This window comes from Heloderma suspectum, chromosome 1, assembly GCF_057233095.1.
Source record: "Heloderma suspectum isolate Gila_16-S chromosome 1, 16-S_ref, whole genome shotgun sequence".
NCBI lineage: Eukaryota > Metazoa > Chordata > Lepidosauria > Squamata > Helodermatidae > Heloderma > Heloderma suspectum.
Window position 1 is genome coordinate 133010845 of NC_139458.1, and position 22651 is coordinate 133033495.

A 22651-nucleotide genomic window follows, 5' to 3' on the forward strand; every position below is an offset into this window, starting at 1 on the left:
TATAAAGCCCCACTTCTTGGGCAATTATGGCAATGATAGACCAAATGATACATCATAGAAAGCCATTGTGATTTCCAGGTATCGCAGAGATTATGTCCAGCAGCACCTGCATTTCCCCTGCAGTTGCAAAGGACTAAGCTTTTGCCAGTTCAGAGCTGTTGTGTACAAAAAGCTGTTTTGTAGCATAGTAACTTAACTGCTGCTGCATTTCACTTCCGTGTCTGCTTTCCAGGGGCTAAGCTATTGCAGAGGGAAAAAACAGGGATGACGTTTAGCATGAGCTGATCTAGGTTCTTCTATTAGGAACATTATGGTAAAGAGCTTTTCAGCTGTTCTTCCTGGATCAAGATTACAGAAAGCAAACGGAGTGGTGCTTTGCCCTATGCTCCAGATCTTCCTCTGCCTTCAAATCACTAGTATAATAACATGCCAAAGGGGAAGGGGAGAGAGATTCCAGCCTCTTGCCCCACTGTGCGGGCAGAACCACTGATGTGTCAAGGACAATAAAGGGAGAGACAGAAGCAAACCTAGGAACCTTCTTTTGGGATCCCCCCCCTTTTTTTTTTTTGGTACAGGACTAGGCAGCTGGAGGGAAATGAGCTGGAGCTCACATTTCAGAGTCTCTGAAGGAAGGCATGTACTTCATGCTGCAAGTTTCCCAAGATTACTTGGTAAGTAGCAGCCTAATTCAGAAGTCTATGAATGATGTGGAAAGGGCACAGCAGTCTTTGGTGAGAGTAAGGAAGAGTAGGGTCAGCTGTGAACTGGCACAGGTGCTTTGGGAGACTGGTCTAAATTACATTTAGTATAATTGTGCAAGGAGGAAAGTTGAATGTAGGAAGCAGCCAGGCAGTGAGTACTCAGCCCAGTAAGGAGTAATGACTACTCTGGGCTGCAGTACTTCTCCAAGGTCTCAGGTCTTGGCCCTGCTGTCAGAGATTCTTTAACTAAAGATGCCAGGAATTAAACTCGGGCCCTGCTGCATGCAAAGAATGTGCTCTGCCACTGAGCTGTGGCTTCTCCCCCATAAGCTACTTCAGAGTCAGTACTGTTTTACATTTATGCCTGTTTGTAGAACACTTAGCATGCAGAATGGTGTATAATTCTAACATCCTCCCAGCGGCCATATAAGGCAAGTAAACTGTAACCTCAGGCTTTCCCCCTTTATTTATTTCCTTGTCGTGCATAGATTATGAGCCTGTCTTTGGGCAAAAAACTGTTCCTTTGCCTGTCCAGTGACAAGCAGATGGTTTTTGTTGTTGTTTATTTGGTCAGTCACTCCCGACTCTTCATGACTTCATGGACCAGCCCACGCCAGAGCTTCCTGTCGGCTGTCGCCACCCCCAGTTCCCCCAAGGTCGAGTCTGTCACCTCCAGAATATCATCCATCCACCTTAGTCGGCTCCTCTTCCTTTTGCCTTCCACTGTCCCTAGCATCAGCATCTTCTCCAGGGTGTCCTGTCTTCTCATGATGTGGCCAAAGTACTTCAGTTTTGCCTTTAATATCCTTCCCTCAAGTGAGCAGTCTGGCTTTATTTCCTGGAGTATGGACTGGTTTGATCTTCTTGCAGTCATGTTCTACTGCAAACACCAACCATATAAAGCTTGATTAACTAAGTTAAATAATTGCCCATTCCTCTACAGCGAGGGTAGCCAGTATTGCCAATGGTGAGGGATGGTGGGAGTTGTAGTCTAAAACATCTAGACGGCCACAAGTTGCCCACCCCTGCTCTACAGAAACTCCCTTTAACCAACTATGGCAATGAACTGCATTTGAAAGTGATGGTGTTTTTCTAGGATGGAGGTATCTCTGGATATGTGCCCAGCAACGTCATTTCAGTTCTTCTGGTTCGATGTCCTGCAAAAATCTGCCCCTTATTTCATTGAGATCTGTCTTCAACCCACCAAATGGAAACCTCTTGCTGAAGAGGACTCTAGAAAGTAGCATGAAAAATATGGCAAGCATGTCTAGAGTCAGGTATGGTGTAGTTTCTCCTTTTTGTGTACTTTCTTGTCAACCTGACATTGAATTATGGCACCTTCCATAACAAAACAAGCTTGGGCTCCCTATCCATACGAATGTAAGAACTGTCTTCTTTGATCAGACCATCTAGGCTAGCATTCTGAAGCAAGGGCACGATGGTGATTGGCCATCTCCTGTTATCCTCTTGTATTTGTTACTCAGATATACTGCCTCTGAACATGGAGTTTTGATTGAGCTATCATGGCTAACAGCACTGAGAGATCTATCATTCATAAACTGGATGAGTGTCTAGTTCCATAGTCTCAGTAAAGTGTATATTTTAAAACTATTTGCCTTTCCAAGCCCGTAGTATACCTAAGGGCTTAAGGAGGGTTAGGAAGAGGTATGGCAGTACAAGGCTCATACCTTATAATCCATATTTCTTCCTAACCCTCCTTAAGCCCTTAGGTATATTTTTAATTTTGAAAAATCACCACAGTTGTTACTTCACTTATCCCTGCTACTTTTGCTCCACTCGTAAGAACTCTCTCCCCACCTTAGTACAAAAGCTGTTGGAGTCAGCGCTTCTTTCTCCCACCAAATTCTTTCACATATTATGAAACATAATCCATAATACCAAGCACAATCCATAATACCAAACACACACCACCAGTATCCGATAGCTTGCTGAATCTGAATCTGGCGTCATTATCATTAGCACCACTCTGGACAAAGTGAACTCTGGAGAATAGTAAATGCTATTTAAAATGCACAGGTTTTGTTTCTGTGGACTATAGCTGGGAAAAGTCCTTCCACAAATTGCACCAAGCTTGACCAGGCCCTGGTGGCCCCCCACCATGGCACCTACCTGGTATACCCCCCTCCCCCAAGCTTACTAGGGAGCAGATGGGGACTGGCAGTGGGAGGTGGCAGAGGGGATGGGTGGCAGGGCTGAAAGCAGCTGAGCTCCAGCCATCTGGTTCTTCCTTAGCCCAGCACTGTAAAATGAAGTGCTGGGTAAGGCAATTACAACCAGTGCTGCCACCATCATATTCCTTATCCCCAGTGCCGATGGCCCACCCCAGTGTGTATGCGGGGGGGGGGGGGTAGGGCCCAGAGGCATTGGGGATATGGAAGATGACAACATCAGCAGAAGTCACCTCACCTAGCACTTACCTTTACAGCCCTCAGCTGAGGGACTACCTGGTGGCTGAAGCTGTGCTGCTTTCAGCACTGCCACTTGTCCCCTCGGCCGCCCACACAGGCATGCCTTTTTAATCACTTCTCTCTCCTGCATGCCAGTTGCTCCCCTTTAACCCACAGCAGTGGCTGCAGGGGGCAAGGATTGCCCTGTCCATCAGCATCTCAGGGAGGATGGTGGGAGATGCAAAATGTATGGACACCCTTCCTGGCTCAAGAGATGTAATCAAACTTTCTTCTGAGCCAGAGTGAGGCCATCCTGTACAATGTGATAAGTAGTTCCCTTAGCTACAGTTTCAAGTAAAGTGTCCCCTCCCCCTGCTGTAGCAAATATGGTTTTGTTGTAAGGCTTCTGTTATGAAGAGGAGTGGTGCAAGACTCTATGGGGTTTAGTAAGAATTCCAGTAGGGCTTTAGTACTGCTGTTAAACCATTTACTTCTCAGGACAAATTATGCCTTTGTACTATGCAATCCTATGCACGCTTAGCAGGGAATAAAATCCTATTCATAAGCTTGCAATGTAAGTAATTGAAGCTGCAATCCTTCATGCTTATTTCGGAGTAAGCCCCATTAAACTATGAGAGATGGATGTCTGTGGCTTGGAAGGGAGCCTATTGTCAGCTACCTTCCAGCTCCAAAGTTCTCATCCCCATCCCAATTCTGTTGTTGACCGAAGGAAATAAGCCCATGGGGCGCTATGCTCTGTCTGTCCATCTGTCTGTCTCTCTCACTCTCACATACATATATGAGAGATGATAATATAGAAAAGCAGTCTAAATATGTGAAAAGTCCCTTTCCTTCAAGCAACAGTAGGAGTCCAGCAACCCACCCACCCCACCCACCCACCCAAGAAGTAGCTACTTCTCTGAAGGGGGCACACACTGCTCTGGAACTACCCCTGGATCAGTTACGTAGTATGCCATCTCCTAATACTGTTTCAACTTCTGACAAGAAGAGGCTAGAGATACTTTGTGGGAAAGGATGCCATCCTTTGGCTGTCTCGGCCCTAATTATATATGGAATTGTCTAATCCTTTTAAAACAATACAGAACGCAGTTATAGAAGTGCCATCCACACATTTGTATAGATCACAGGAACAGCTGGACTAGGATCAAACAGAGGTATTCCAGTATTACAATAATGTGAGAGAGCTCCTACATATACTTTCCTAAAACTGAATGGATAATCATCACTCAGATTGATTCATGGATGAGTATTCCCTTCTATAACTTACCCCAGTTTGGAAGACCAATTCTTACTTTTCCTAATACCGTTTCAGATAATTTTCTCTCAGCTTCAGTAATACAGTAATTTCAATGTACTTCTTTGCCACCTGTTGCTTGTTTACTATGTTGCCGGCAGGATCCAGACAGTAAGGCCCTTTTCCTTATCCACTACTCCAATGATCTTTTTTGGAAGTGGCAGAAGGGGAAACAACAGTGGAAAAGACAAGCTCACCCTGAAGAATGTGACAGAATTAATTCAAATGAAAGAATGCCAGAGAATATTGGTGATGGCTGGAGCAGGGCTCAGCACTCCCAGCGGCATCCCAGATTTCAGGTAACAGCCAAGCTGCTGTCCAGATCTTGACTGTGCAAACATGTGCATCCCCCCATGAAGTCTTCATCTGCAAAAATTATTTTCAGCAGCCTCTGCACTGCTCACAACACATACAAAGCAGCCTTGACAAGTAGAGCACCCACAGTAACAGTGAACTAGGCTGCTTTTTAGAATTGTAGGGAAAGGGTGCCATTATCAATGTAACTTTCTCCTATCCCAACAGAGGCCTCTGTTCCCATTTACTCAATGGTAAAAGCCTCCTCTTTGGTTTGGCCATAACCTTTGCTGTTGAAGAATTAAAAAGATGCCACAGAAATCAAGTTTATTCTTGGGCTACATGGACGATGTCACAGTATGTTCTGTAATTGTTTGATTCTATTTCCATCACCCAGTGTTGTCCTCTATATGGACTGTAACCTATGGTTGAAGACAGATATGATATAAAAACAGAACTCACAGCAAGTACAGCAGCTGGTGTGTGAATTCAGTTTCTTCCCAGCTTTGCAACTGAAATGACAGACGTTCCAGTGAAGAGAATGCTGGCTAAGCCATGAGTCTTGCGCCTCCACTCCAATGCTTTAGACAGGCTCTCTGAAAGCATTGCATGAATGCTTATGCCTACAGCCATTCATTCATTGCCTTGTTAATTTCTTTAAAGGGATCTTTTTTTAAAAAAGTTAGTCACTGAAGAGCAAAACTACTCTGGGGATTAGGCAGGGGAGGTTTTTGGGTGCCATCATGCAGGGCCAGCCAGCCAGAGCCATGCAGTCAGCTTTAGCATCTGCTCTGAACGTTCAAAACCATTTTCTTCAGAGTTCTGCCCTAGAGACGAAAGGTATGTTTAGACTGAGTGCAGTGAGAGTGCTTCCAGAATGGCCTGACTGCTCTAAATGTGTGTGTCATCATCCCATGTGAGTAAGGTTAAAAGCAGGCTCATGAACAAAATTACACCCCTGAACTTGATCTGAAAAGGAGGCTTGTGTTGAACCTAAATACACATGTGAAGGTCTTTGTCCCCAGGGGCTGGGACTAGTTAAGTTTCAGTGAAGTTGACCAAGCATCATTTATCTGCTTCTCCATTTGCTTGTTTGATTCTGCCATGATGATGAGGTTAAACACTTTCGTAACTGATCTGTAAATGCTTCAAATCAAAACACCCCTTGTGTGAATTCTTCTTACCAGACAGACCAATCAACTACCATCCTTCCCCTTTTCTGAGATCAGTGTCATAATTTGGCCTCCCCTTTTTCACATCCTTTAAAGCAGGGCTGCACAGCCTGCAAGCCACATGTAGCCCCCATGGGGTGGAGACAGAAGACTCCCCACTGCTGCTAGCAGGACGGAAAGGGCAATGTTATCAGGGTTGCTGGGATGGATATGTGCGTGCACAGGCATGCACAAGTGTGTGTGTGTGGCCTCCAACCTCCATTCTAGTGTCACATGTGGCTCACAAGACCGAAAAGGTTGTGCAGCCCTGCTTTAAATAATCTTAGCTTGTTGAGAGGTAGACCCTGCCATCCCCAAAGCCTCCCTCCAATATACGAAAAGATAATGAACATAATAGGCTGTCTTGGTGGTATGTCTTCTTAACCCAATTAATCTTTACTGAGTTTGGCTCAGTAAAGTACTCCTAATTCTGTTGTCTGCATTTTCCCTTGTGGGACTTTACTTCTAAAAGGGACATATCACATTTAAAACTACACACACACCTAACAATTTGATAATGCCAGCGGATACCTTGCAGTGGTTTGGTTTCCTGGCATATTGTTCATCCTTTATTTCCCTCTTGTCTCTGCAGGTCCCCTGGGAGTGGGCTCTACAGTAACCTCCAGCAGTATAATATTCCTTACCCAGAAGCCATCTTTGAACTTAGCTACTTTTTCCACAACCCTAAACCTTTCTTCATGTTAGCTAAGGAGTTGTACCCTGGCAATTACAGGCCCAACTATGCCCACTACTTCCTCCGACTTCTGCTTGACAAAGGGCTCCTTCTGCGCTTGTACACACAGAACATTGATGGACTGGAGAGAGGTAACACCTCCCCGCCACCACTTTTGGCTCTAAGAGAGAGTACAAGTTGGGAGTAACATCAGACTGCATCAGTGAGATTTGGGGTGGTAGGGAGAATAGCATCCACTTTACTAACCTTGGGTTGGTGGAAGGTTTGGCTGAATTGATCACTCTGCCTTTTGTGTTGTAGTTGCTGGGATTCCTCCAGATAAACTAGTTGAGGCTCATGGCACATTTGCTTCTGCTACATGTACTGTCTGTCGAAGATCATACCCTGGTGAGGATTTCAGGGTGAGTGACAGCACAGCAGATACACCACTCAAAAAATATCAGAAGCATATTCCAAGGGGATGTTATATTGTGTTTTGGCACCAGGATTGTTTTGAGGGGCTCATAGCACTGCTGTTGGCTTCATTGCAGCCTGGTGTGTACAATCAACAGTGCTTAAGGAAAGTGTCCATTGTCATTTCAGGTGATGCAGTGTCAGACTGTGACTTATGCTGCCTGCCATGGGCTTATATCCTGTTATGTGTGATTTCATTTTAGGTGGATGTGATGGCTGACAAGATCCCCAAATGCCCTGTGTGCACTGGAATTGTCAAGCCTGACATTGTGTTCTTTGGAGAGGAGCTCCCTCATCGGTTCTTCTTACATGTGACAGATTTTCCTATGGCAGACCTGCTTTTTGTCATCGGAACCTCCCTTGAGGTCTGAGTTTCATGAACATGGGAAGAGAATGAGAGCTGGGGTATTGAGACAAAGTGGTTCAGGGACTCTGAAAAGTACAGAGTAAACAATGAGGAACCAGAGGGAAAGAGGGGGTGGTAATTCAGGGATTTTAAAAAATCAAGTGCATCATGCATGAAATGGGTTTATAGCTTGGGAAGCACAGACTCCTAAAATCTAGGAAGGCATTCGGAATGTCTAGTAATGCAAGAAATATGAATGTCTGTAGAGTTCAGACAAGCAGAGATGGCAAAGGTGAATATTGTAGCCACAGTGGCAGAACAGAAATGTGACCTTAGTATATACTGATGACAATGGGGTTCATTGTTGTGCACGAAGCCAAGAATATTGGGAATCGAAGTAGTTTTTTCCTCTGGGAGACCATCATTGCTACATGTACAACTTGCTCTGGTCCCCCAGTTAGGGGCTGGTGGGGGGCTCAGCGCAGGCTGAAGCTACCTACATACATCTACTATAGGCTTCAGAAGTGGTGAATCAGAACATCTGATTCCCTAAATAAGAACTATATAAATCTCCTTTACATTAGGACAGATGCAGCTTTTTTCTTTTTCTTCTGGTGTTTGGATTTTAGGTAGAGCCCTTTGCTAGTCTGGCAGGAAGAGTCCGTGTCTCCATTCCACGTGTACTGATCAATCGGGATTTGGTGGGGCCATTTGCATATCAGCCACAGCACAGTGATGTGGCTGAACTGGGAGACGTCATCAGTGGAGTGGAAAAAGTGGTGGAACTGTTGGGCTGGAAGGAGGAGTTGCAAGAACTAATCAAGAAAGAAAAGGAAAAGGTATGAAAGTTTGATTTGAAAACCTTGCCTTTCCTCCCCCAACTCTTCATTTCTGTTGCAAAATCTCTAATGAGTATATGAGTACAAACTGCAGGCAAGAACAAATGGTCAGACCTGATATAACATGGTCTACATAATTGTTTTATTCATCTATCTGTACATCCTAATGTTCAATTTCACAGGCATTAATTGTTGTAAATTATAAAGGGCAGAATCCAATACTGGAGCTGGCTGCCAATTCTGTTCTGTGCATGGCCAGCCCCACCAGTTGTTCCGCAGCTGGCCCCTACTGCTTGTGGAACAGCAATTTAGCACTTCCGGAGGCAAGCCCTAAGTGAGCGGAAATGCTAATTTCTGGACGTAGCAGAGCTTCCTTATGCAGCTTCTGCTGACCTCCTCTTCCAGAAACCAGTTTCCACTTATTTCGGGTTGCCTCCTGGAAGAGCTAAATCACCACTGCACAAGTGGTGGGGGCCACTTGCACAACAGAAATGGCGGGGTGCAAAAGAATCAGTGGGGGCGTAAGCACCCCATTGGATACTGCCCATGGTTTCCATTGTAGATGAATCCAGGAGCATGCCTACGGAATCTGCCTATTATGTGATTATTTAATGCTTGAATGATTCCATGTGTGATTTCAGTTCCGCAGAACTAGAATTGGGATCCGGGGATATCATGTTATGACTGTGAATGTAGAACATAGCAATGCAGCCACTTGACCAAGAACTCTGTCCAACCATGACCTTGCATTCTGTGCTGCCACTTGTTCCCTTACCATAAAACTTTGAAAGGGTTTTTTTGGAACAGGTGAAATGCTTCCAGTTTTAGATCCATATATATGTTAATATAGGTTGTTTAACAATATAAACAATATAGTTTGAAAAAAAAGGTAAGAAGGCCACAGTAAGGAATTCAGTCTTATGGTATTTGTTCAGCCTTTATAGGTACTCACTTTTTCCATGTAAAGGCAATGATCCAAAGGCATAAGGGCTTCTTTTTCATTTATGTATAAAGGGGAACACTGTGTGTGCAAACAGGAACTCTTTATTTAGCTAAAGTGCAATCTTCTGATATAATTCTCAGACTCTAACCACGCTAACGCAGTATAACTGCTCACCCATTTTACAGAATCAGTCACTAAGGAAGGCAAACTTCAGAAAAAATTGTACTCTAGCAAATGGGTGAGAAGATCCAATTGCCTTAATTATTTGTGAAGCAGTTTTCCCTTGGGAATGACTGGTGTCTGAAACACATGGGAAATTAAAGATATAAATAGTGGTAGTCCTGCTGTTTTTCAATAGATTAATCTCATTAATAGCTGTTGGGAAACCAGCCTTGTGTTTTGAGGAAAGACTTGCAACAAGGAGACATACTTCAGGCATATTGTTCTGCTACCCTTTGTCTGACATGATGCAAAGTGTAGTGAGGATGAATGGCCATTTTTATCAAGTTCATTTAGCAATCGGTTTCAGTGATGATTGAATCAACAGTAATGTTTTCATTTAACTGTATATGCCATCGGTTCTTCCTTCACTATGCTGTTGCCTTTTAGCCTTGGTCACTATCAACAGTTGAATTGATGTACTTTGGAACAAGCAAGCTTCAGACAAGCAATGTATGTTGTTTCTATTTTTAGCTGGATGCAAAAGACAAATAGGTAATCTGATGTCTACTGCTGGAAATGATGTTTACCTCCAAAAGTAATACACTTCATCCCAGCCAAAGGTTAGTGATAAGCACAGAGGTCTGGAAGAAATGTGCTGTCCATCCTGGTAGCATCTAATAGATCAGAAGAGCTAAGAATTATTTGAGGAACCACTTTAGTTACATTTAAGTGTCTTCCAAGCATCGGAGAAGGACTTGTTCTCAAGGCTCTTGTGAAATGGCAGTCAAATGATAGGTTGTGAACTGACTTTTGCATCAAGAGAGGCCTTAGCTCTCAGATGGGGAGATAAGGATGTTCAACATTGCTGCTGGCTTCCATTAAAGGCCTTCATAGACTTCGTCTCCCATTTCTGTTTTTTCCACTTGGATCCTTTGAGTGCTTTAGAAAGCATCACATATCTTGTGGTGTTTCACAAGCGCCTTAGCTGGAATTGAATTTCATCACACAGTCATGCTGAATTCCCCAACTTGTGAAAGGACTTGGATGAAGTCAAATGTTTATTGCAGCTTTCATAAAAAGAGATGGAAGTCTGGCTGTTGAGTCCCAGCTTCTGCTGCAGGTGCTGAAGATCAACCTGAGAGCAGGGATTCTTAAAAGAATGTGATGTATATTATTTTGCAGTGTATCATTTATGCAATATTGGAAGATATGATTATGTTTGTATATCCACATTTCTAGCAAGAAACTACAACATAGGTGTGTTGCTCTTTGAATATGAATAAACATTCATCCAGCAGCAGTAACTATTAATCAAAATAAAACCAACCTTCAACAATTTATTCATTATTTGTTTACACATTAGGAGGGCATTTAAGCTATATTATGAACTTAAAATCACCGCTATATACTACACATTATAGTGCTTTTTCCTATGTACCATATTAAAAGGGCACAGCAGTTAGTGCCCCTTTATTTAAGGTGAGTTGCAAAAAAACAAAAAAGTTCCTCTATTGTAAGCATCAAAATTCTACTACTTATAAAAGTGACATCTGTAGAACTAATAACTTGAAACTTGGCATCCATATCTACCTAATGAGTTCTACAATTGTGCCAGATTTCAAACCAATTCAATGATTGTCACAGATACAGCAAGTTAAAAAGTGCTAAGATTGACACATTTGTACTTTTTACTCAAGCTCAGCATATCATATATTTCCTTCAAATTCTGGGGAAAACTACTGATGTACTGTATTGAAGCTTGTTGAGGAGATGCACCTTTCATTGGTTTGGTGACATTCTGAGCAGCAGTTTAAACAATATGAAGGCTTTTCTGCCCCATGAAAGCCTATGGGCAGTATCCAACAGGGCACTTACACTCCTGGTGATTCTGTTGCTCAAGTGGGACCCACTGCTTGTGCAACAGATTTAACGCTTCCCAAAGGAAGTCCCAAAATGAGTGGAAACGTTCATTTCTGGATGGGGACAGGTTGGCTGAGCTGCCCCATTCCAGAAACTAGTATTTTTGCATGTTTCCAGTTGCCCCCAGAAATGCTAAATCTCTGTTCTGCAAGCAATGAGCACTGCTTGCATATGGGAATTGGCAGGGCGCAGGAGAATCAGCGGGGGTGTAAGCACCATGTTGGATACTGCCCTCTGGCAGGAACTGCTGGCAAAGTTATGTCAGACATGCTCAATTTCACCGTGATGCTAGAATGCTGCTGCCAGTACTCCAGTGTTTTGTGAGTACTGAGAGTCATTCCTGTCAGCATTCTGACAGTGGAGGGAGGATGAACGGGAAATTGTCAACTGAGACAAGAGCGAAGTAGTTTTGAGGGCTGAGGGAGTCATTCTGCCTGACAGATCACTGATAACGAGAGGGAGAAAAAGGAAACAGCTATGCTGGAATCCTGTGCTGGCATCCTCAGAAACAGATATCTGCTCAGTTAATTACTTCTTTGTGTTTTGTTTTTTAGCTTGTGTTCTTGTTTTGTTTTTTCAGAACAGTGTAATAATAAATTTCCTTTTTAAAAATCAGGGAAATTCAGTGATCAAAAAATCTGCTGGTTAAAGACAAGAGTTAAGGTTATCTCATGTTAGCTCACCCCTTCATGGATCATGGCCTTGTTGTGGCGAAGGGGCTTGCGTAACTCAGTGAAGCTATAAGCTATGCCATGCAGGGCCACCCAAGACGGACAGGTCATGGTGGAGAGTTCTGACAAAATGTGGTCCACTGGAGAAGGAAATGGCAACCCACTCCAGTATTCCTGCCAAGAAAACCCCATGGAACGTATCACAAGGCTAAAAGAGATGACGCCGGAAGATGAGCCCCTCAGGTCGGAAGGTGTCCAATATACTACTGGGAAAGAGCAGAGGGAATTTCCAAGTAGCGCCAGAAAGAGTGAAGCGGCTGGGCCAAAGCCGAAAGGACGCTCAGCTGTGGATGTGTCTGGTGATGAAAAGAAAATCCGATGCTGTAAAGAACAATATTGTTTAGGAACCTGGAATGTAAGATAAATGAATCAAGGTAAGCTGGAGGTGGTCAAACATGAGATGGCAAGATTGAACATCGACATCTTGGGAATCAGCGAACTCAAATGGACAAGCATGGGAGAATTTAATTCAGGTGACCATTATACCTATTACTGTGAGCAAGAATCCCTTAGAAGAAATGGAGTAGCACTCATAGCCAACGAAAGGGTGAGAAAAGCAGTACTGGGGTACAATCTCAAAAACGATAGAATGATTTCAGTACGAATCCAAGGCAAACCATTCAACATCACAGTAATTCAAGTCTATGCCCCAACCACTGAGGCCGAAGAAGCTGAGGCTGATCGGTTCTATGAAGACCTACAACACCTTCTAGAACTAACACCAAAAAAAGATGTCCTCTTCATCATAGGGGATTGGAATGCCAAAGTAGAAGTCAAGAAATCACCGGGATAACAGGCAAGCAGAGGACAGGAAGGCCTGGCGTCCATGGGGTCACAAAGAGTCGGACACGACTTAACAACTGAACAACAACATGTTAGCTCAAGCTCCAGAAAGCCAGGAAATTGGAACCTTAGGCTGATGCCTTAGCAGACATGCCCCATGATCAGTAATGATATTGCGCAATGTCACAAATTGTGCTTGCTTACAAGCAACTAACAGGCATGGGCCAACTCACATGAGGATTCCTCTAGCAATACAGTAAGGTTCAGATGCTTCATAAAGCAATACAGGACCAGGACAACATAGAGCATCTTTGCTGGCCCCAGCACTCCATCCTCCCAATCTGGATTTGGGCCTGAAAAACCAAAGAAAAGTGTGGTTGCATGGAGGTTAAGTTGTAAGAAAGCACAATTTGTGACATTGCACAATATCATTACTGATCACGGGGCATGTCTGCTAAGGCATCGGCCTAAGCTTCCAATTTCCTGGCTTTGTGGACCTTGAGCAAACATAAGATAGCCTTAACTCTGGTCTTAAGCTGGCAGGTTTTTTGATCACTGAATATATACAGTATATGACTGACTTATGCTATCTTTGAGTTTGACATACTGTGAGGAATGCTACAGCCCCAACCCAACTTGAAACTCATACAGCAGCTAGAACTGTGTGTAGCCTCGGTCAAATACTCTGACTAGCACTGATCATCTCTTTGGCAGAAAAGAGTAGAAAGCAGACTAACACCAACTCCCTAATCCCTGTCCTAAACAGCTGTCTGGCACCAAAGTATCTAGAGTTTACGCATGGATACAGCCCCTCAATGTGTCAGGGCACAAAGAAAACATTTTTGTGATAATTAATTGATTCCATAACCCCAGATGCAAACCTTAATGATGTCTGTAATCTCACCGCTTTGGGCATGTGAAAACATGTATTGCTAAATGTTAACTTTTGTTCCTATAATCACAGTCACTAGCTACGCAAGCCCAGGATTGTAGCCACATAAGCCTGGCCCTTTTGCTCTCAGAAATTCTGGAAAATTCCTCCCAGCTGGGAGCGCTCTGTTGATTTCTCTCCAAGTATAATCCATCCTCAGAGGCTGGTTTTTTATTTTTTTTAAATGTCTCTAAAGCTGTATTTGCAGCGAGGGAGTTTTAGCAAAGAGATTGTGTTTGCACATTTAAATTAACAGATTTGTTTATCTGAATGTGTGATTCAAATATTGGATCAGAAAGCTCTTGAATTTAGGGTTAGCCATTCAAATGAGACATCTGAATCATCAACCCAATGAAGAGCAGATTTTTTTTTTTTTTTTACCATATACTGTAGAGAACCAGCTAATTCACGTCAAGGGATGTGTTTACGTGAAGAGTTCCAAATGCTTTTTATTTTGGACAAAGACATTTTGTCCAGTTACAAGTGAGATTTATGGAATTCTTTCCTGCTTCTACAATTTTAAAATGAGAAACATTTTTAGGAACCATGATATGTTCTATTTCTGCTAATGCCATCCTGGTTAGAAGACAAACCCCAGCATCCTATCCTCTTAATCTGGTTAGAAGACAAACACCAGCATACCATTTGCTGGGGAGCAACAGGAGGGGATGCCTTAGTTGTGGGCTTCGTGGAAGCACCTGGTTCGTCACTATGCGAAACAGGATGCTAGCCTGGGTGGCCCTTTGGTCAGTTGCAGCAGGAAGCCTTTATGTTCAAACTAATTGTTTTGAAACACATGTAAGTAATAGTTCTTAGTCTTTTATCTGCACTATAGAGATGGGATAGGACATACAGCAGGATCAGCCATGATGATGTTCAAAGTTAAGGTGGTTTACAAAACAACCCAAAGTTCCCAACATTTAACAATGTTACAGTATTAACAAAAACACAGAAATATCGGGAAGATCAACTTCAATCCCATGCACTAGGCAGGATCCTCCACACATGCAATCATTACATATTGACCCATATAAACTATAATCCCTTCACTGGGCCTTAGTTTGTTTCAAATACAGAAAGTTTCACCCTTACATTGTGCTTTAGTAAGGTTGCAGAGTCATCCCAGTTTGGCCTTGCCTACATCTTTGATCTCCTAGAAAGATCCATCTGTTTCTAATTGCTCAGAGACACAAACAACCCAAAGAATCATGGATGCACAGATATTGTTATCTGAAAGTTTCCTTTATTCTAATGAAAATCTTTCATTTACACTTGTGCTAAACTGTTGGTAAAGTGAAAACAAGGTGGGAAATGTGATTTCTTTTTAAACAGAAAAGTCTAAAATCAGGGTGAAGGATAAAAGGTGCCTGAGAGCAACCCGTGAATGCAGAATGCTATGAAAATATGGGAACTGAAGCAGGTAATTCAGAGTCTGGTAAAGCAATTGGTCACTGCCTTATGTTTGAAGAGCGTAAAGAGAAATGTTAATTCAGAAAACCAAACCTGGTAGAATGAGGAACACAGTACAGTGTCAGACTATGTAGGGATCAGAGCCCCTCTGGCCCCAGATTATCTGCAAATATCAGCATGTAGGTCAGTATGAGCAAAGGATGCATCAGTTTCTCACATACTCCCACATCCCATGTAAACACATTTCCTGACACCTGCCCCAACTATACTATTTCAACAATGCATACGCTTCCTTACCTGCATGTCTCCATACATCCATAATGTGTCTTAAAGGGAATTGCCTAAAAATGTGTTTGATCACCACCCACATTCCATATATATATATACCTCAAGCAGTACATATCATATGTAAAAAAAAGCAGGCTTATTTTTATTCACACATTTCTGTAATATTTCCCAGTCATATCTGCAAGTACACATTCACATTTGCCTAGAATAACCATCTGTTCTTAAACACCACCACACTGTATGGTTGCTACATTTTGTGCTTGGCACAAGTATCAACACATATCCCCAGCGTAAAAATACACACATACCACATATTCGTCCCATACAAATAATTGTACACGCACACTCACAGCATTCCATGTGCTACTAAATCCTCTTGATACAATCCTCCCCTCTCCCTCCTTCCTAATCTTCATAAAATCTGCTGGAAAATCCTGGGAATGAATCAAGAGTGCAAGCCTCAGATACTAACGGGAAAAGAGAGCAAGAGAGAGCCAAACTGCAAAAAGTTCTCAAGGGTAGGAGAGTTGTAGGGCTAGAGAAGAAGCAGATATACCAGTCTGGGCATGGGGATCCAGCCCACAGAGTCCTTTCCTGGGACTGATCTTGCAGTACAGCACCTGTGATGGAAGGAGAGTAGAGGGTCCATAGGTTTTTGAGGGATAGGAGAGCTTGGCTCAGTCCAGTTCCAAGTCAGAGTCAGATGATAACCTCTCCTCAGCTATCTGATGAACAGCATCATCCAGAGCGGTTAAATTGAGAGAGGTTAAATTGCCATCTGGACCCATTCCCATTGGCTGGATGACTTGCTGTCTGAAATGGAAAAAGGATAGAAAACAGTGTTACGAGGATTCCCCAAGAGGGACTCCTTAAACCACCATCTTATGCCACCAGAGATTTGCCCACTTTGGGTCCAGTACTCTATCTGGTTATCCTAGACATTATATATATAACACAACCAGTAAAAAGAGCCAAACACACCCTCAGATTGGCTAGTAGTGCACGTGCTGACACCGGTTTTGCTCACATACAGAACATGCACACTAATACCACTGAGGATTGCCTTTTACCCAAGTACAGATGTTGCTCCACTACCATTTTGGGAAGAGGACTGGAAGCTTTAGGCTCTGTACAGCCATACTGAGACTCAATTGCTACTGATTTTAAATAAGATTTCTAGGGCCTCAAGCAGTTGCCTTTTCCAGCCCAGGTACCTAAAATTCTTTTACTGGAGAATTTGGGACTGATATACTGGCAAATCATGTTATTTGTCACTGAACTAAGGCCTCCCTCAAGGTTTACCGAAAGGGCTTTTCCACAGCTTTCCCATTTAGGACCTTCTTAATCCATTATGAGAACTTTACCAAGGTCTACTTTCTCAGCCTTGTAAAGGCTTTCCAGTCAAATGGAAAGCAAAACCAATGGGTTCAAGACCATTTTAATAACAAGTTGCTCTTCCAGTTTTCTCAACACATTTCAGGCATACATTTTCTTCAGAGCAAACTACTAAATGTAACATGAATTTACTCAGAAGGCAGATATCGTGATCTCTTCCAGCTTACTCCAAAGTAACTGGAAAATTGTACAGTAGTCTGAGAGTGCCATTAAGGTTTCTGGAGTAGAGAGGCTATGCTCTCCACACAAGGCTAGAAATGAGCTTTTCATGATCAAAAACCTGAACAGAACTTGCAAACAAAAACACACTTACTATATTCTGATTAAATTCAATTTGTATGGTGAATCATATCCCCTGAAAAAAACCACCACATTTAAGTTTGGAACACAGTGGGAAATTTGGAATCAAACTTGTTAATAAACCCACGTTGCACCTATTGGTTTTGCTTTCTCTTTATTCTGCTGTGTGGCACAGCCCTCTTTCTGGATGCATTGCTAGTTAAACACCATATGCTAGTCATCAGCTTTATGAAGTCCTTCCTGGCAGACACCCAGTTAAAGAACAGGGATCTGATTTTGAGAAAAGTATGGTTCGATCGCAAAGCCAGAACAATGCTAGAATTAGCACTGGAAATGCAGGAAGTGGTTGCTCTAAAATCTTTTCTTGCAAATCTAACTGGCAAATGCCTCTGGAATTCGTTCTGATTAGAACCAACTTCAGTGGCAAGAGAAAGTGAAATTGCAGTGGAAACATTGTTAATGCAATGCTCAGGCTAGCAGTTCTGTCTGTCTAATACACACCGGAAACATGGGGCATCTGCACTGAACAGACTGTCTGCTGCCCTTTTTTTCCTGCCCACCAAGATGTCTTTTGAACTCTTCAGTTAGTTCCTGGACTCCTGCCTGCACTGCTCCTAAATGATGTATGAGCAACTACTATAGAGTGCATGCCTGCCTGCTGGGAAGTAGAATTGGTGGCATCAGCTGCCATCTGTCTCTGTAATCTACAGCAGGCAGCTAGAGATATCACTCACTACAGAGACTGCAGAATGAACTTTGTGGAAGCGACAGCACTCAAATGCATGTGGTGGATAAATATTGTGCAAATCCTCAGAGGTGTACTGTGGCTTTGTGTTCCTTGAGTTGTTTCTTTATGTTTCTGTCTTGTATTCTCAGCCCAAAGCAGCTGCTAAAAGCTTAAATAGGAATCTTGAGCTATTTACCCAAGCTATCAAAATCCAATTCCACTGATTTTGTTCTTCATATTTTCCAGGCTGTCCCTCTTGCTTTATCCAGCATGTTCATTTTTTTTAGTAAAGATTAACCATCACCTACAATGCTGAGCTTGGATCTCCTTTCCCACTCTCTCAGGATTCTAGGAAACTTTGCTTTAATCTTTTTTTAAACAATATTTCTAGTCCTCATTGTGGAAGAAAGGCTGATGATAAGTAAGCACCATCTTTACAACCGAATCACTCTGAATGCATCTGTAATTCCAGTAGTGAAACGGTCAGGACATCTGTATTTTCTTGTTTAGCCATGTCACTGCATTCTTAGATACTAAGTTTACCATCACACACACCTATTTATCATATAACACCTTAGCATGTACAACACATTTGAAATGTTACAAAGTGGTCTGAGATGCTACAATAGATTCCAGCAACCATGTTTTGATGCCTATGAGTGAAGTTCTGATGTCACTAAATTATGGAAATCCAGTGGAGCTAGGTAACTTGAAAGAGTTCATTGCGCAATATACGTTACAGTTTGGATAAGCTAATTAAAGCCATGATGGCAGGGCAAGACCTAGCTCTCAGATTATTTCAAGAGTCTAGTTCCACAGTAATTCCTTCCAATGACTGCAGAAGTAATGGCTCATTGGGCAAAATCAAGCAATCAATTAGATTTATATCCTCCTCTATCCTGTACAGGTTCACAATCTAGGGCAATCAAATGATTAGGCCCTAATCATTACGGGATAGAAGAGGCCAAATGAAATTAAATAATTCAGAAATTATTTGTCTAAATTCACTGTAAGTTTGGAATTTCATACTCTTTGAACTTAATCAATTGCCCCTTTCCATTTTGCTCTTCCAGCAAGTAACCCATTTCCAGATAATCTGATACCTGGAGAGTTTGTCAAACATGTTCACCAGTTTCATTGCTTCAACCTCCTTCTGCTCATCTGTCATCCCCTCCATTGGGTTGGGAAGTTTCTCTTCCACACGTCCAGTTATAGGGTTAATGCTACATAGATAAGTAAAAAAAACACAGAAAGAAGGCAGAAGCATGTCCATTTAAATGTAGGCCGAGATTAACAGACTTGACTCTTGGCTTCACTAGGGATGTAGCTAACATTCTTCAAACTGTATCTTCCCTGGACCATCACATAGTCCAATTTCCCCAATATCAAAAAATGGAAAATGCCACAGGGAACTTCACAGGACAAATGGTGACCCTATCAACCTATGTATGTCAATTTTTGTTTTCCTATTTAGACTGGTTTTTAATGGAGGTGGCAGGAGAGGGGGAGGTTAGTAAACTAGTAAACTCCACTTGGCTGCCGCAAACACACACCTTTAACCTTAAAATTAATGGCAGCAACACAGAGGAAAAAGGTGCTTTTGTGTCTCTCTCCCAAATGTGTCTAGAACAGCACTCTCGCCACATTTTGGTTCAGTTCATTCTTGTCCCTCACTGTCCAAGTACTGCTATTCCTCCTAGAATTATGCATTCTTTTTCTTTAATAAATGCTATGTATGTGCAGTTGCACTCACAAACATTACAATAAATATGCAGAAAAAAATGAGGGAGGCAGAAGCAGGTGAGCAGAGAAGCTTGAAATGCAATTGTGGAGTGGCTGCTGATAAAAAGTAATTAGCTAAAGAAATCTGTAAGATGGCTATAGAAGTGAATGATGAAAACTCTATATATATTGTGGGGGGGATCTTCTGAGAATGAAGGAAGGATGGGAGAAGAGCCAGGAAAAAAAGAGAGAATTATCCAGACTATTTGTGAGGGAGTCAGTACCTCTTTAATGACATGCAAGCTTTTCATAAACAGCCCAATCAGTGGAGAGCAGAACAGTGACAAAGAATGAAACACACTGCCAAAGGTGCCACCTCTCTGTGTGATTCCCTGTAGCAGATCCAAACAAAAGCTGTTGGTCTGGACAGATGCTATGTTCTCCTTTGCAACAGTGAAAGCAGGAAAGCAAGCAATGAGTAACACTGTTAGAAGTGGAAACAGGGAACCAGAGCATTAAACACACAGGAATAAGGAGTGCACTGAGAAAAAAATGAATACTCAGTAACTGGATGAGCCAGAAAAGACATAGGAAGTCCATGTGTGGCATAGGAAGAAACACACTTGTGCTAAAAGGAGCAGGAAAGGTAACACTAAGGGAAGCAATGCATACAAATGGGTCCCTACTTGGGTTTTGCTTCCTTGTATTCCTCTGTATCAGTGTCTTCATCCTCGGAGTATACTCCTTCTATCCGACCTCCAGCCATGAGGCCTCGAGCTGCCAGAAGCCCAGCAGCATTTCCATATCCAGTATACTTCACAAACCGTGACACTGTCGAAACAAATACAAAAGGGGTCACATTCTCCTGCTGCTATAGGAACAACAGAAGAAGACAGCTGAATTCAGTTGCCTCTGGCTTTTCAGATGAACTTTCAAGGAAGTAGCTATTTGCAAACCACTCAGTAAGCGGTATGTGAATGGGCAGAGAGGAACGGGCTGATTATATTAAGTTTTCCTTAAGCAAGTGTAATACCCACACCAGAAGTGTGTGAAATGTCACACAGAAATGGTTCTACAAATATATACAGGCTGATGCATGTATTAGGAGGGAAACAGACACTCATAACACTTTGGGAAGACAAAACCTGAGAAACTGCCTTCACCGTCATAAAGTTCAGAAAAACAAGTGGTACTTAGCTGTGAGGAGAGATTCCTCTGACTGAACTACAGAGGGTATGTGAGCTTAGTTGTACCTGAGTTTGTATTTTCCTCCCTTTTATCTAAGACTTTTTTCTCTTCAAAGAATATCTCCAGTGAATGTTTCAAGTGCATTTTTTGCAATTGTTCCATTCACCTCTTACCCTGGCAATGTAATTTTGCCTATGACTCATGAGTCTTTGATTTGCCTCAGCTCTTAATAGCTAAACCACTACCAAAGCCTATTAGCTCTGCCCATCCCAACACAAAGAGTCTTACAGTTGTAATGCTACATGGATCAGCCTATTCACTTGATTTCTTTTTCAGATGGCCAATATATGGCTACAAGACAACCTGCACTAGGTGAACAAGAAAAATGATGGACACTCACCACTTTCCTTGCAGAGAACAAAGAGGAACTCTGCAGCACAGTGCTTTACATCAGTGTCAATATGAGTCATGAGGCGGACAAGTTTATTTCTCAGCAAGTTCCCCACCTCTGGTCTATTTTTCACATCCCGCAGTGGAGGGAGTACCTGTGAACCCATGGAAAGGGAAGAGATATGTTAAAAGGTCTTCATATTAAGTTGGCTCTTATATGGCCCTGCAAATACTATACAAAATGTCTCAAAACAAGTCAGCTGTACAGACTGTCACTGTGATAACTGACACTTTAAAATTAAATAGATACCAACATCTGACTTGTAGAACACAAGAGAGTACACAGATTTCAAAGACTTTTAAAAATAAGTTCGCAAACCATGTGGGCATGTGGAGAGGCTCATGTCACTAATCACCAATGTTACCAGAAATATCCAATACGAAGCCCATAGCACTCCCACAACTGTATTCCATGTAACAATCACAACAGAAATAAAAGCTGTATCAGGGGAAAGGGAAGAATGACATTTTCCCGGTTATATGCCACTGAATACTGAGAAAATGCAGCACTTCCATGATCTGAAACACAACGTTGAGGGAAGATATGCAAACTAGCAAATGGGTCACAAATGCACATTTACCATATGACCAGCTGTCAGCTGATCATATGGAAAAACCCTTATATGAGTGGATAAGTAACAGTGTGATAGCTTCACTGCATCACAAATGCATGAGTGAAGCACACATTTGCTGCGCTACAACAAACGTAATACATGGAACAGTAAATAGCAGCTGTGTGGCTATCTGGGCACATAGCACAGCAATCACACATGGACTGCTTCACTACGATCTCGCTCTATCCAGATATACCAATCTTTGTATCTAAATGGCTACATGAATCAGCCCTCACTCGATATCTCCTGGGTCTTTGCAACAGGCTCAGTAGTTTTGGAGCAAATGTGGAATAAAGGGCAGTTGAGAAAAGAGTGTTGGTGATGCTAGCATCTTGCTTTCTGAACAGTGGAAGTAGACAGTGATGCCCAGATTCCCTGCTATGCCCATGGACACAGCACCTGAAACCCAGGAACCTTCAGGACAGGGTTGAGAAAGGATTTTGCAGAGGCCAAGTAAAGCCACTGTTTTCCTAATCCATGTTGCTGGTTGCCATCCAGTTTAGATTAGTATCCGTTACAATCCAATCCACCGTATCAGCTGGACTGCAAAATGCTAAGTAGCAATACATTAGAGACCATAAGCCACTAAAGAAATGCACCAAACATTATAGGAAGCAACTAATATGCAAAAAAAACATGCAATTTTAGGCAGAATCTCTCACAACTGTGAATCAGCTGCCATCAGAGTTCAAACAAATCAAGCAGTTGTGCATACTCAATAGCCACAGTGCTTTCTTCCTCTGATCACTTGCTGTGCTCCTTGAGTACCTCACACTCCACATCACATACTGCATGGAAATTGTGTGTGTAATAGAATCCAGAAAAT

The 22651-nt window shown here is 42.5% G+C and overlaps 2 protein-coding genes across 4 annotated transcripts in view; one reads left to right on the top strand and one right to left on the bottom strand.

Moving 5' to 3' along the window:
* The first annotated feature begins 232 nt into the window (after positions 1 to 232).
* On the top strand, positions 233 to 10702 carry SIRT3 (sirtuin 3). 2 transcript variants are annotated; one of them, XM_084822207.1, is made up of 8 exons: positions 233 to 671; positions 1798 to 1978; positions 4526 to 4723; positions 6522 to 6754; positions 6924 to 7024; positions 7280 to 7441; positions 8052 to 8261; positions 9898 to 10702. In XM_084822207.1, exons 1-8 carry the CDS (start codon positions 596 to 598, stop codon positions 9916 to 9918), a joined length of 1182 nt encoding a protein of 393 aa, XP_084678333.1. In that variant the 5' UTR covers positions 233 to 595; the 3' UTR covers positions 9919 to 10702. The 2 variants fall into 2 exon arrangements, with proteins under 2 accessions (XP_084678333.1, XP_084679178.1); XM_084823052.1 differs by lacking the exons at positions 233 to 671; positions 1798 to 1978; positions 4526 to 4723 and adding an exon at positions 4731 to 5075.
* The window catches only part of RIC8A (RIC8 guanine nucleotide exchange factor A), a 35106-nt gene continuing 22676 nt past the window's right edge, over positions 10222 to 22651 (bottom strand). For both annotated transcript variants that reach the window (XM_084853053.1, XM_084852181.1), the window contains 4 exons: positions 21162 to 21306; positions 20260 to 20404; positions 18955 to 19074; positions 10222 to 16242 (listed from right to left, as the gene is read on the bottom strand). In XM_084853053.1, the coding sequence (XP_084709179.1) occupies positions 16107 to 16242; positions 18955 to 19074; positions 20260 to 20404; positions 21162 to 21306 (546 nt within the window). In that variant the 3' untranslated portion in view covers positions 10222 to 16106. The remainder of the gene's footprint in view (positions 16243 to 18954; positions 19075 to 20259; positions 20405 to 21161; positions 21307 to 22651) is intronic.

Bases quoted from the DNA above. Each gene is read 5' to 3' on its own strand.
- SIRT3 (XM_084822207.1), top strand. From the start codon at position 596: ATGAGCTGGAGCTCACATTTCAGAGTCTCTGAAGGAAGGCATGTACTT. The intron at 672-1,797 runs GTAAGTAGCAGC...GTGTTTTTCTAG, and splicing joins AAGTTTCCCAAGATTACTTG to GATGGAGGTATCTCTGGATA. The intron at 4,724-6,521 runs GTAACAGCCAAG...TTGTCTCTGCAG, and splicing joins AGCGGCATCCCAGATTTCAG to GTCCCCTGGGAGTGGGCTCT.